This window comes from Labeo rohita, chromosome 19, assembly GCF_022985175.1.
Source record: "Labeo rohita strain BAU-BD-2019 chromosome 19, IGBB_LRoh.1.0, whole genome shotgun sequence".
NCBI lineage: Eukaryota > Metazoa > Chordata > Actinopteri > Cypriniformes > Cyprinidae > Labeo > Labeo rohita.
The window spans coordinates 24,027,743-24,043,400 of NC_066887.1; the positions used below are offsets into that span (position 1 = coordinate 24,027,743).

A 15,658-nucleotide genomic window follows, 5' to 3' on the forward strand; every position below is an offset into this window, starting at 1 on the left:
AACACACAACGTTTAACAGCATTCATTTATGCGTCGCTAAAAAACAAGTAGTCAAATCCAGTCTGATTAGTCTAACTTTGGAGATGGAATGGTGCCGTAATTCTGAGTCTAAAATTAACTTTTGCCACACCTACCAAAACAATTTTTTTTGGCCATAAAGCTTCTATGAAAATGTAAAAATGAAAAAATGAATGAATTCATTAATAAATATTTTATATATATATATATATATATTTTTTTTTTTTTTTTTTTTTCACAATACAGTGCCCTCCACTAATATTGGCGCCCTTGGTAAATATGAGCAAAGACGGCTATGAAAATAAATCTGCTTTGTTTATCTTTATAATCTTACATTTAAAAAAAATCACAAAATGCTAACCTTTCATTGAAGTAAAACAATTAATATTGGGGGGAAACTTACGTTATGAAATAAATGTTTTTCTCATATGCATGTTGGGCACAATTATTGGCACCCTTAGAAATTCTAATGAGTAAAATATCTCTGAAGTATATTTCCATTCATATTTGCATTTATTTAGCACACTAGAATGATATTGTTCAGCAATAACTTCCTGTTTCACAGGATTATAAATATGAGGAGCACAAAGGCCAAATTTCCTTAATCATCCATCACAAGGAATAAAACCAAATAATATAGTTCTGATGTGCAGAACAAGATTGTTGAGCTTCACAAAATAGAAAATGGCTGTAAGAAAAGAGCTAAAGCATTGAAAATCCCAATTTCCATCATTAGGACAATAATTAAGAATTCCAGTCATCTAAAGATGTTACAAAAACAAAAATACCAACAGATAAAAAATGTAAACCTGACTGCATCTGTTAGAAGTTCTGTAATGAACTGTGGTTGGATCTTCCATCAGGACAGTGATCCAAATCAAACATCAAAATCAACGCAAAATGTGTCACTGAGCATAAAATGAAGCTTTTGCCATGGCCCTCCCAGTTGCCTAACCTCAACCCTATAGAAAATGCGTGAGGTGAACTGAAAAGAAGCACCAGCATGGAGCTGGGAAACTAAAGGATCTGAAGAGTTTCTGTATGAAGGAATAGTCTCTGATCTCTTGTCAGGTGTTCTTCAAACTCTTCAGGCATTAAAGGAGAAAACTCAGAGCTGTCATCCTGAATAAAGGACGCTGCAATAATTTGGTGCCAATAATTGTGGTCAACATGAACTAAAGAAAAACATTTATTTCATAATAAGATTTTCCCCCTGATTTCCACAGTTTTACTTAAATGATAGGTTAGAATATTGTGAATTTTTTAAATTAAATATTAAAAAGATAAACAATGCAGATTTATTCTCACAGCCACCTTTGCTCATATTTACCAAGGGTGCCAATATTAGTGGAGGGCACTGTATATAAACCTTACACACCATCTGCCTTAAATTTTATTATATTCAGTTCCGGAAGAAAAAAACTTCATGCATTTTAGATAAAGCCCTGATGATTAATTTTTCCATCGAGGAGGAATTTGAAAAATGACGCTCGAGTCACAACATGTGCTCTTTATCAACTGTTTGTATGTTTGTTTGAATCAGTAATATCTGTTAGATCAGAAAGGGTATGACTGTGATTTTGTACAATGCAGTCTTTGTACAATGCAATACACTGTCTTTTGGTCTCTTTTTTTAATAAAGCTACCTGCCAAATTTTATTTACTTACTAAAAACAAATCTTACTCACATTTGGCACTTTGCGAGGATCCATTTATGTCCCTTAATTTAGGAGGAAAATATTATGTCTTTGTATTAAATCACCTGCCTTTATTCCAAATAGCCTGTGGTCACTTATACCCTTCGACCTGCTGATAGCAACAAAAAGCTTTCAAAATGTACGTGACATGACAAGTAAAAACTGTCAGTATAATTAACCTTAAAAATGGGTCCAACATACAATTAGTGAATTCCACTGCTTGTATATTCAGATAAACACTGGTTAGCGTCTGGTCTTAGAGATACTTGATAATAAAGATGAAAGTCATGGGAAACAAACAAACAGGTAAAATCACATTCAAGTGTCAAGTGTCTCTTTCCATCCCATTGTTCTGTACATCTTGGTTACAGCTGTAAACCCCCATATGGCTTCCAGACAAACCTCTGCTGAAAGTTTTTTCAGTTCTTTTGTACAGGCCAGATAATCGCACTGACTTTAGCTGATGTCACGCAATCTAAAAAAGCCGGTTTGGCTGCGGTAAAAGACAATCAACTGCGTGATGGTTCTTAAAAAGACAAAACACTGCAGACAATAAACAATCAATTTCATATGTGTCTTCCTCATTGCCCCTCACAATCTTACTGGAAAAGCAACTAATTTGACCTCATTTCCATTTTATCTTTTGTGATAAAGGACTCAGGATTCTTACCATCTTGGGCACGAATTTTGCAGAGCAGGCTAATGGCAGCTCTGTTTTGATTGGTGAGGCTGATTGCAAACTGCAGCAGTGGACCAATGAAAACATCACCTGCCTGTTACCCGCACTCCCCCCAGCTGAATACAATGTCCGTGTGAGAGTCGGAAACCAGGGTTACCCCCTAACCAGGTCTTATATCACTTACTGTACATCATAACATCAGATTTCAAACTATCATATCAACTATCATATCATGCTACAACTGTAGAAAACCATAGAAACAATGTCATTTTTAATCAAAATTGAGGCTTTTTACAGTGATTTGATATTTGTTTTCTTTTTGTGCAGTGATGGTGTTAAAACCACTATAGAGTATGTTCTAGAGGTGACTGGTTTCTCTCCATCTTTGGGATCATTGTACGGAGGAACCACTGTCACCATTTCTGGCTCTGGGTTCAGCCCTGTCGCAGCAGACAACAATGTGACTCTGGGTAAGACAAGACTACAACAGAAAACTTTCCTTAAAATATTCCTCATGCTTACTGTGAAAGCAATGTTTTCACAACTCTTTACCGAAACCAATAATTTCCAGATCATTAACTGCAGTCATGGCTGTGACCTTTTGTAACTGGTTGTTTTTTTTATAAAGGAGACAGACAATGCAGAGTGACAGCTGCTTCAGATCATTACCTGGAGTGTGTGACACAGTCTAGAGATAAAACATTCACTGTGACTAACCAAGGTTTCCACCCCGGTAATATCTCTTTGCTTTCATCTCTTTTTTTTTTGTCACGCACACAACACCTGAAAACATCAGAGATGGGAGAACAATGGCTATCAGCACAATGACTGTCTCATGTCAAAGACTTAGGAAATACTAGAGATGCCAGCAAAATAGCAGGATTCTCTACAGCACTGTTTAAGTGGTGTTTTTTTTACTGCTTGTTAAGACCCAAGAAAATCTTTTGTAAGTGTTTAAAGAACAGCATACAAATATCGCTGTGAGCTATAGTCCTAAACCGGATCCGCACAGACATAATTTAGTGAAATCAAGTTAGCAGATTTACAAAGAAATCTGAATGACGGATACCAGAATTCTATGTTTCCTCTTGAGTGTTTGATTAATTAATAGTTGCAGAATGATGTTTGTTACCAATCAGACTCTCAGATGTGTTTAATATTCTGTTTAAACTTCCTTGCATAAGTCTTTAAAATGCAAGGAAAAAAAAATGGAAATGGAATTTAATGGAAATTAATAACATTTTAAAACATAATGAAAAATTAGTTAATGTATTAACTAACATGACTGAACAATGAACAATACATGTATTACAGTATTTATTAATCTTTGTTAACGTTAATAAAAAGACAGTTGTTCATTGTTTGTTCATGTTAGTTCACAGTGCATTAACTAATGTTAACTAACACAACTTTTTAATTATGCATTAGTAAATGTTGAAATTAACATGAACTAAGATCAATAAATGCTGTAGGAGTATTGTTCATTTTTAGTTCATGTTAACTGATGTAGTTAACTAATGTTAACTAATGAACCTTATTGCAAAGTGTTACCAAAATAAATTAAATAATGGATAAGTGATGAAAATGTTATATAATCCTAAAAGGTAATCAAAAAGGGATGACAAACAACATCTTAAAGTAATAGAAATATGTCATGGAAGTAAATAAAATATTAAAAGGTTACGAAAGATTCCTAAAAATAAAAATAGATTAAGAAGTAATGGATATTAATAAAATTAAAAGTAAATGTAAATTGTCATGTAAAAGTCATGGGGAAATAAATGTTCAAAATATTTCTTTACATGCAAATTACTATTTTTTTAGGTGCAATCTATGAAACGATGGTAACACTTTGCAATAATGTGTCATTTGTTAACAATAATTAATGCATTAACTAAGCTGAACGAACAGTGAACAATACATTTATTACACTATTTATTGATCTTTTTAATTCTTAGTTAATGGTAGTTAATAAAAATATACTTATTCATTGTTTGTTCATGTTAGTTCACAGTGCATTATCTAATGTTAAAAAACGAACTTATTGCATTAGTCAATGCTAAAATTAACGTTAACTAAGATTAATAAATGCTGTAGAAGTACTGTTCATTTTTAGTTCGTGGTAACTAATGTAGTTAACTAATGGACCCTATTGCAAAGTAAAACCAAAACAATTGATCTAGTCCGGAAAAGTTAAAATGTGGGATCCCTATATTTTGTGTTATGTCGTAAAATGTGCATTTTTATCTACATTGCATCCACTTGCATACAGTTAATTACATCACCTGTTTGCAGTGTATGGTCAGGGTTATGCCTGGAGCCCTTCTGCGCTTATTGCCTCGGTGGGAGACACTGTGGTTTGGCGCTGGGACGCACCAGCTTTTGTGTCTGGTCTGGGCTACAGGGTCTTCAGTGTGTCCAGTCCTAGCAGCACAAACTATGACGGCATTGTTTTCAGCAGTGGAAACACCCCAACTGCCAAAGGTACGATCGACAACAACAACTACTACTACTGATGCTATCCAATAACCTGTTAACCTTGCCCATTCTAATTTATATTAAGCATACAAACAAAACTACACAAACTACTTGTGAGAACATTTGCCTGAGTACCACTTTGAAAATCATTGTCTAACATTGTACATTGTCTAGTTCATATTAAGAGACCCTATGTAACTACATGAATCAAAACCAGAGTTTATTAATGTTAGCATCTACATAATTACCTTGTATATTTATGAAAAAAAAAAAAATATATATATATATATATGTGTGTGTGTGTGTATGTATACACATACACACACACACACACACACTTTTAATGGCTACCAGCTGACAAACCATGCAGACAAACATTTAGTTTGTGAGCGTGTCAGTAAACTCAAGATGTCTGCGCTTTACTTGGCTACATATAATGCCAACATAAGTACATATCAGTCACTGTGTAGAAAACAATGTACTCTACTATTTTGTACCTTACAGTTAGACAACAATTAATTTGTGGCATGCCTTTTGCCGTAAATGTAGAAGCCTGTATTCTTGTAAAGGAACTAAATAAGACAATGAGAGTTGGAGTCGGTATGCCAGTTTGTTTGAGGAACAAAATCTGACACTATTGTGCATGTGTTTTACCATAAGGGTTTTTCGCTTACCGTTTCACGTCTCCTGGAGTTTACTACTATAGCAGCGGTTACATCGACTCTGCCAACCAGAAGACCCTTCAAGGAGTGGTGACTGTTATGCCACTAGAGGAGAGCACTGTTGAGCTTCAGGTGTTTGTGACAGGAAAACAGGCCTCTATGAATATAGGTACAAAGAAAACACTTTGATAAATATTTTCATATCAGAATACTAAAAAATTACGAACTTCAGCTTAAGTAAATGAAGAAATTTGTAGGTGAATCCATTATAATCATCTTTTGTGTCCTCCCCAGTTTCAGGACAAATTAACTCGTCTAACTCCACATGTGTGGCCACTTCTCACTGTTTCCGAGATCAGCTGGAATTGAATGAGACTTCAGACAATCAGTACTTCAGTTTTACTTCCTGTGCCACTCCCACTGTGTATGATATCACGCCTGACTATGGCACTACACATGACATCATCAGAATCAGTGGATCTGGCTTTAGCAGCATTAACTGTGCAAACGAGGTGAGCTGTGATAGGTTACTACTGCATGCGCATTTAGAGTACACATATATTTTTTTTGTCTTTTATATATCATATAGTTTAGCAATATCACACAAGTGCTGTTTTTTTTCCCACAAATATCAGCACGACTGCAAATGTGATGATTTTATACTGTGTTGGAATAAACAAGTTAATAGTAACTTACAATTTAGACACAATACTGCCTTTTTTGCTCTATTTCACCAACGAAAATAGTTCCAAACAAAGCCACAGCAGAACTGCAACACACAGCAGAGATTCATTTCTGAATGAATCAGTTCTTTTGAACGAATCAGTTAAATGGATGACTCAATGAATCACTTATTTATAGTGACTTGCTGCCACCTAGTGACGTTTTTAGTTTCCTATTTAAAGTATTTCATTTTCCAGTATTTCACTTTTTATTTTTAAAAATAATTTTATATCAACATTTAATATTTTATTTTTAAAATATCCAAAAAAAGAGAAAGAAAAAACATGCATTTGTAATTAGGTTAAATGCATTTATGTCAAATCTGAACTGCATTAAACAGTCTGTTAAATGCATCTCAATGGCACTTCTGATGCCACTTCTGTCACCTGCATTGCCATGACAGATTTTGTTGATGATGCATACAACTAGGTTAGAAATATTGCCCTTATAAAGATAAAAATGTTCCCAAATACTTGACAGATATCACTGAAATCCCCCCAAATATTATATTATCAACCAGTAAAAAAAAAAAAAAAAGTCATATATTTTTGTTATTAATTACAATACATATAGAAAACAACAAAGAAAAAATAAACACATTAATAAAACATACTTACATTAAGACATACACATACATTTTTAGCAAAATATGTTTTTTATAGTTAGAAAATATACAGATAAATACATAATTACATTTTTTTAAAGGGGTAACACTTGACAGTGTGTCATTTGTCAACATTAGTTAATATGTTAACTAACATGAACAAACAATGAACAATGTATTATTACACTATTCATTTGTTCACATTAATAAAAATACAGTCGTTCATTGTTTGTTCGTGTTAGTTCACAGTGTGTTAACTAATGTTAACAAACACAACTTGTGACTTTAATGCTGCATTAGTAAATCCTGAAATTAACAGTAACCAAGATTATTAAATGCTATAGAAGTATTTTGTTTATTCTTAGTTCATGTTAACTAATGTGGTTAACTAATGTTAACTAATAAACCTTATTGTAAAGTGTTATTGTAAAATTACTTTAGATTTCACAGTAAAGGCACATCAGTTACATGAAAGTTTATATCTAGGAATAAAAAAAGTATACAATTACTAATTAATCTAATTAATTATAATAGTAGGTAAACCTAAGCAAAATGTAGGTAATCTGTAGAATTTTTTTCAAAAACATTTTTGTTCTACTTTATCGAATCTGACATATAAGAGAATAATTAAGATAGATAGATAGATAGAATTGCTTTAAATATCTCTACTAAATTTCATATTAAAATAAATGATTACATTTATTAAAATTGAATATTAATATTTAAAATTAAATTTAGAATATTTAAATATTTAAATATCATACTATAATAACTATATAATACTTGAGGTAGGTAAAATACTCAGATATTCAAGGTACAATCTTTGAAAACAAGTCTTAAAATTATTTTGTGTAATTTCTTGTTCTAAGGATTTTTAAATAATGTTACTGGAAAAATGACTGAAAAAAGACAACAGGCAAATTTCTACTAAGAAGTTTTGCAGTGGTTGAAGTTCGAAAATACTGTATGCCTGAAATCACTTACAAAACCTGTAAAATAGACCACATTCCAGAAGACTTAATAGTTTTAAATATGATCCTAAGATCCATTCTGTCTCCGATATTAATGTAAAAACTATGCATAATGTAATATGTAAAAGGTCCATAATTAAACCATTTAAACTTTTTTTTTTACTTGGTAACCAAAGGTCAAAGTCGGAGATTGTCCATGTAATGTCATCAACAGCACCTCCACTGAGATCAACTGTCAACTCAGTCCTGACAGCAGAGCACCAGTGGGCATTCCCTTACCTGTAACTGTCCTAGTCAACAACATTGGCAGTGCCATCCTAACCATGCCGAAAGAGTACGACCGAAGATTTGTGGTTCTACCGGTGGTCGATTCCGTCTTTCCCTTGGTGGGCAGCACTACAGGCAACACGCGGCTCTTCATCTCTGGTTCTGGGTTCTCAGACGGTTTGATTACAGTAGCAGGCATTCCATGCAACGTGGTTTCCATAGATTACTCCCATGTAGTGTGTGATACCTCGCCATCTGAAGCTAACAGGGGAGGTGTTGTATTTTACGCCAACTCCATCTCTTCCTCATGCAGTTTCGATTGTACATTCCAATACTCAGGCTCCATTGCACCAAACGTCTCCACTGTGCTTCCTAACTCAGTCAGTGGAAACGCCACCTCTGTTGTGATCACCGGCAGTGGATTTGGGAGCGAATTTGCTGATCTAATAGTATCTGCAGCCAACATCCTTCTGGATGTCACAGAAGTCACCAATAGCAGTATCACCGTTTTAGTTGGCACCCTTCCAGCTGGTACACACGTCCTAAAGGTGGTGGTGATGAGCAAAGGTCTCGCCACAGGATATGCCACTCTGACCAGCATAGCACAAGCCAGCATCAGCCCAACATCAGGCAGTATTGCTGGAGGAACTCCACTCTTGATCACAGGAAATGGATTTGTGGCAGGAAATACAACTGTGATGCTTGCTAACTCCCCCTGCAGGATTTTAGATGTCACTCCAGATACAGTGAGGTGCATAACACCTCCTCGCACAGAGGGACCGGTGGTGGTAAATATTAAGGTGTCTGATGTAGTTTATCCACCTCAGAGTTTCAACTACTCCAAGGAACGAACTCCAAACATCACCTCTGTCAGTCCTATAACAGGTATGAACAAGGATTACTTAAGGGTTATTTAAGGATTACCCTGTTGAAAACATATTCTGGTTAGGTATGTTTTGAAGCATGGTAGCTGGTTTGAGCTGGTTTAAACTGGTATTTAGTTGGTCATGAGCTGGTTTAAGCATCTGATCATCTTAAACCAGCTTAAACTAGCTCATGACCAACTAAAGTCCAGCTTAAACCAGTTGCTATGCTTCAAAACATACCTAACCAGCATATGCTGTTTTTTCAACAAGGTAAATATTATTGCCAGAAGTAAAAAGCTAAAAGTGGGCTATAAACAAACTACACCATAGTCACATGATTTCAGTATAAACATTGTTAAGCTTCCAACAACACTTTATTTTTCAAGTTTGAGTTAGAATTGTTTGCAAGAGCGTGAGTACAAACTCAATGAGGCTTTAAAAGTGAACTAGTGAGTAGATGAGTTTACATGTTCACTGTGATAGCGTTTAATGTCCCTGATGTCCTCTGTTGTCCTATTTAGTGACTTGTGAGTAGGGATATCAAACGATTAATTGCATCCAAAATAAAAGTTGTGTGTGTTTTCAATGTATACATGTATGTGTGTTTATATATACATAATAAATAAACAGTACAGTACACACACATATATATTATGTAAACACAAATCTTTCTTTTGGATGCAATTAATTGTGATTAATCGTTTGACAGCCCTACTTGTGAGGGGCTATTACTGATGTATTTTATGTTGTAGAATAAACTCTGAAAATATCTTGAGCTTTTGTTAACCACTGTCCTCATTTTAAGCATTTAAACAAAAGCCAACTGATACAGGACAATGTAACCTGTGTGCTAAAATGCTCACTTCTGAGTTTTGGCCTACAAATATGTCATGCCTTCAGCATGCTATTGAACTATTGTATATCACAACACATCATAGTAACACTACAGACATAATCCTTTCCTTGCAGGTCCGGTTGGAACAGAGATCACTGTCACTGGTTTTGGATTCGGCACAGATGCAGCACTTGTCTCCTTAGAGATTGATGGCGTGCCCTGTAGCGTGTCATCTGTCACAGATACACAGTTGTTGTGCAATGTTGGTGAACATGCTGGAGGAACTTTTCCAGTCATGTTTCACCATAATGTCAAAGGTCATGCCTTGACCCGATCTGTCTTCACCTATGAGCTGCTGTTGACAGGGGTCACACCGAATGAGGGTAATCAAAAACACTTTCTCTAGGGTAAAAGTTTTGTTGATATGGACAGAATCTGCATGTAAAATGTTACTAGACAAGGTTAAATCTCTAGTTAAATTGCTTATACAGTTGCTAGTTCCAGTAAATACAATTTAAACAAATCAAATACTTATTTTAAAACCTTTTTAGGGTGACATGCAAAAACAGTCATTATTTAGCCTCACATTAAATGTTTTACTTTGCCTGACCATCACAATTAAACATATTTAATAAATCTTAAAGGTACAGTAGCATAAACATAAGTTTTAAAGATACAGTAGCATAAACATGGCCTCTGTTAATGTATCAGATTTCTAATAGGCATTTTGGTACTTTATTTAAATAGAGTTTAGGCTACATTTATTTGATTAAAAAAAAAATCCAGTAAATGCAGTAATATTTCGAAGTATTATTATAATTTAAAATAACTGTCTTCTATTTGAATATATTTTGAAATACAATTTTTTCTTGTGATGCAAATCTGAGTTTTCAACATCATTAATCCAGTCTTCAGTGTCACATGATCTTTCAGAAATCATTCTAATATGCAGATTTGCACTCAAGAAACATAAATTATTATTATAATTTTGAAAACAACTTTGCTGCTTAATATTTTTGTGGAGACTGTGATACATGATTCTTTGATGAACAGAAAGTTTAAACAGCATTTATTTGAAACAGAAATATTTTGTGACATTATGAATGTCTTTCCTGTCACTTTTGATCAATTTAATTTTTGAATGGTAGTGTATAGTACAACTCCAGCTCAAATGAACAAGGAAACACACTTAATATATTTTGTTTTTTAAGGTAAATTGAACTCTACAACACTTGGCCACAAATCTGTCACATTTATCTGCAAACATGCACAGGTTGTGTGCGTCATCATAAAAAAGCAAAACATGAACTTCCAGTATGTTGTTTATGCATTTACAAGATGATCAGTCTTCCTGTTCAGCTTCCCGTGTTAAACATTTTTCATATTGTCATGACCATGAAGTTTGTTCTAGTATTAATAAATATGTAAGTTGATTTTAGGCACATCTACATCATGAATCAAAACACGAAATGCCTTTCTAAACTTGATATCACATTCAAATGGTAACAAGATACTACAGGACATCTTTGCTTTGTTTTGCTGTAGGAAGTTATGCTGGAGGAGCCATTGTTGCCATTCAAGGTTCTGGATTTGACCCAAACAGCACCAAAGTCCTCATCTGTAACAGACCGTGTAACGTGCAACTGCTGAGCTCTACGTCTACCCAGCTCAACTGTGAAGTCCCACCTAACAATGGCATGTATTATTTAAAAACTGCTGCGTATGCGTCTAGAAATGTTCTGTTAGCATAACATCTTAACCCATTTATTCCCAAAAAAATTTTAGACATGAAAATATGAAAATGATGTGTCATTAGTAGCCCCTTAAAATAATCAATAATTATTTTTTTGAATTTTTTATGGATAAGTGCATTATATGGTTGATCACAATTCTGACCGACTGGATAATGTGTATACTGAAATAAAATTATTTTTGCAGTCATGAAAATTCTTATACATCTCAGCCCAGTTATTAACCCATTTTAAACTGTTTCATCATGGTTATTATTGTACATAAAAACCCTGAATAAGTATAGAAATATATATAAAAAATAGTTATTATCCCCCCCAGTCACTATTGTTGCCATCATGTCCACACTCAACAAAACTAAATAATTGTGAATTCATACATTAATACTAAACACCTTAAAGATAATGTGTACCAAAAATCTTTATCATATCTTTATGTTAATGCTTTATTTGCTTTGGAGCTTTGATGCAGCCATAATCATCTCATGGTGCAAACAGATCATAAACTGCTCTGGTCATGTGAAACTGCAAATATTTTCCATATTTGCAAAAAATGCACTAAAACACCAGTCGGTAATATTTTTAGAGCTTTATATATGAAAACATTCTTTACTGTCATTATTGTGTCTGGTGGGATTAAATTGGATATATCGACATGCTTCTATGTCTGAGCAAAGTTCCCAGAACAGACTTTTTCCTTGAAAGCAAGACATGCCAAGAATGCTTTAACTGACAGAAGACACTGAGAAATAATGATAAACGTGACAACACAGGTCTCTAGGTCACCCATTCACAGATGAATGGAGATGAAATGAAGAGCTGTTCTTAATGAACTCTTTTGCCTCTTACAGGAACTGAAGCAGAGCGAGCCTGCACAGTCATTGTGATGAATGGAGGCAATGCTGTCAACCTGACCAACAGCTATACTTACAAATCTTCTCTGACCCCAGTTATTACTAACGTGACGCCACGCAGAGGAGGAACTGCTGGAGGCACCAGACTCACGATTACCGGCTCAGGTTTCAGGTGCAAAAAAGACCAGAATTACATTGTTTTGAAATTGATTGTCTTTCAATCATGCTTCCATGTTTTCTGTGGCATTACTGTTACTTAGTAAAACATTTCTATGCATTGCACAGTCAATACCTGCATTATTTACTGTATACACTATTATAGTTTTTATAAATAAATGACACAAAAGCACATAAAAATTAAATTTAAATTAAAAATTAAAAAAAAAAAAAAAAAAAAATATATATATATATATATATATATATATATATTTTAATTTAAATTTAATTTTTATGTGCTTTTGTGTCATTTATTTTTATACGGGTATTTAGGTTTATTTTAATTTCATTTTTAGTTTTTAGTTATTTTTAGTTAATTTTAGTGTTTCAGCTTGAACCAATGTAATTTTAGCTTAAATTGAATTAACCAAAATGTTTTTAAGTTTTAGTTTTAGTCAATGATAATAACCCTATTTAATACAACTAAAAATTGTATCTAGATTTTTTTTAAAAATTGTTAAAACAATAATTAAACCACAAAATTGTCTTCATTTATTCACCCTCATGTAATTCCAAACCTCCAATACGAAAAGCAACTAAACGTGAGCTCAGAGCAACTAAACATTCCTAAACATTGAAAGTGAATGTTGACAAGGCGCGGCCTAGCGCTAAAAGAACAAAAAAAACAAAACAAATACTATCAGTACTACGTAAGCAGACCATACAGTTTGTACACTATGTCCTTAGAGTTACAAAGCCTCAGATGAGGAAATTATAGAATTTCCTAAAAGAATAGCAGAATTTCTCAGTTTCACCATCTTTTCTCTTCCCTGTCTCACCTGTAGCTCAAATGTCAATGAAATCTCTGTCACAATTGCTGGGTCTGTCTGCGATGTCCAGTCAACCAGTGAGACACAAATCATCTGTGTGACCAATGCTCAGCCCAGATCCCAAGAAACTCAAGTTCGCATCCAGCTGGGGAATAGAGGAATTGCCCGAATGGTAAACATGATATAAATACCAAGTTCTGTTATTAAACTCTAGATGGCGCAAACTGATTGGTTCATGTTGCATACACAGCCAATGAGCTTGCTGCTTTACATTCAGAGTTCCTCTAAAACCCTCCACCTCCCCAGCTCCACCTGTATAGGGGTGCTGTGAGTTATTATATATAATATTTGTGCATCATCAGTATGTATGATTATATTCACAGCGTTAAACTATTTGGCACAAGCTGATTGGTTCATGTTGCATACGCAGCCAATGAGCTTGCTGCTTTACTTTCAGAGTTCCTTTAAAACCCTGTATAGAGCTGCTGTGAGTTATTATATATGCTATTTGTGCAGCAGCAGTATGTTTTAATAATCACATTAGCTTATTGGCATATGTATTGGCAATAATCTACAACAGCAGCAATAATCTATTCCACCAACAACACATACATTAAAATTGTCATATCCATTACCATGCTAAAATCTTCAGAGAGTTGTCATGATATAAATACAATTATTACAAGAACAATTATAATAATAATAAATAAAATTGATTCATCTGCTTGGAATGTCTCTCCTCCCTCACAGGATAATGCTTCTTTCTTCTACATTGATGTGTGGTCGTCTCCCTATACATGGGGTGGTCTCTCGCCTCCTGAGGAGGGCATGTTTGCTGTAATCACTGCTGGCCAGACCATCCTTCTGGACACAAGCACACCAGTCCTTAAGATGCTCCTAATACAAGGTATGTTCATTTAGACAAATACTATCCTCATAAACAAAGCTTTGACACACTCACAGTTCTGTGAATATCCGTTTTCTGTTTAGGGGGGCGACTGATTTTTGATGAGGCAGATATTGAACTACAGGCGGAGAATATTCTGATCACAGATGGTGGAGCTCTGCAGATCGGAACAGAGCAGGCGCCCTTCCAGCACAAGGCCATCATCACACTGCATGGACACCTGCGTTCAACAGAACTTCCTGTCTATGGCACCAAGACCCTGGCTGTCAGAGAGGGGGTGTTGGATCTGCATGGTATGTACTATAAATGAATACTTGAAATTATATGCATATCCATAAACATTATTATTACTATTTGTTTGTGACTTGACTAAAGTGACAAATCTCAGAGCTAAAAGGTCACAATGTCAGAAACAAAATCTTCTTTAGAAAATGACGTAATCTTCACAAAAATAGAGATGACCTACATATCACTTGCAGAAGGCTCAGTTAAGTCAGAAAACCCCTTAGGTGGGCTTCACAGAATTGCTAAATTTCCCTGATACAGACACCACAGTGTTTAATCACTCCCCTGCAGTGAGAGGTTTTGTTCAGGGTTTAACTTCAATCCCACTTCTTCAGGAATCCCTGTCCCTATTACATGGACTCGCCTTTCCCAGACTGCACAAAGCGGTTCCAAAACGCTAACACTGATGGATGCCGTCACCTGGAAGACTGGCGATGAAATTGTCATCGCTTCCACGGGGCACAGGTATAGATGCATCGCCCAAACATACAGCGAAACTCAGGTTTCAGGTTGATTTGAATGAAGCCACTGACTTACTAGAGAAACAAAAAAATGCAGTTGTTCTCTATAAAATGGTACCAAAAGAACAAAATAAAGTTATAATTTATAAACATTTATTTTTTTAGCCAGTTTTGTACTGTTTAAATTCTTGCTCAGATTGTATATACCAAATGCTATACAAATATCCTTATAATGATGCTAAAAATTAAATACAAGATGTCAGTACTATTGCTAATAATCTAAAATATGTTGCTTTGATGGAATCCACAGACACAGCCAGAGCGAAAATGAGTTGATGAGAATCGCCTCAGTTTCAGCGGACGGAAGGACCCTCACTCTGACCGAACCACTGGGATACACTCATCTTGGTGTGTCTGTCACGCTGCCTGATGGGACAGTTTTTGAAGGGAGAGCAGAGGTGGGCCTTCTTACCAGAAACATTGTTGTCCGTGGATCCAACAATGTGGAATGGAGCGATAAGATTGAAGCTTGCCCTGATGGATTTAACACAGGTTTGAATGTTGTTTCCTCAGCTGTGGATGGAAAGACAGACTGATAATCATGTTGTGCACACAAT

General features: G+C 34.8%; 1 protein-coding gene across 1 annotated transcript in view; it reads left to right on the forward strand.

Moving 5' to 3' along the window:
- pkhd1l1.1 (PKHD1 like 1, tandem duplicate 1) overlaps positions 1-15,658 on the forward strand; it is a 55,181-nt gene that overhangs the window by 16,069 nt on the left and 23,454 nt on the right. Inside the window, exons 33-47 of the mRNA XM_051136317.1 lie at positions 2,370-2,562; positions 2,722-2,864; positions 3,023-3,127; positions 4,690-4,878; positions 5,533-5,703; positions 5,829-6,046; positions 8,009-8,984; positions 9,935-10,183; positions 11,346-11,495; positions 12,400-12,574; positions 13,404-13,560; positions 14,139-14,295; positions 14,379-14,588; positions 14,916-15,045; positions 15,352-15,593. Of these exons, the coding sequence (XP_050992274.1) occupies positions 2,370-2,562; positions 2,722-2,864; positions 3,023-3,127; positions 4,690-4,878; positions 5,533-5,703; positions 5,829-6,046; positions 8,009-8,984; positions 9,935-10,183; positions 11,346-11,495; positions 12,400-12,574; positions 13,404-13,560; positions 14,139-14,295; positions 14,379-14,588; positions 14,916-15,045; positions 15,352-15,593 (3,465 nt within the window). The remainder of the gene's footprint in view (positions 1-2,369; positions 2,563-2,721; positions 2,865-3,022; positions 3,128-4,689; positions 4,879-5,532; positions 5,704-5,828; positions 6,047-8,008; positions 8,985-9,934; positions 10,184-11,345; positions 11,496-12,399; positions 12,575-13,403; positions 13,561-14,138; positions 14,296-14,378; positions 14,589-14,915; positions 15,046-15,351; positions 15,594-15,658) is intronic.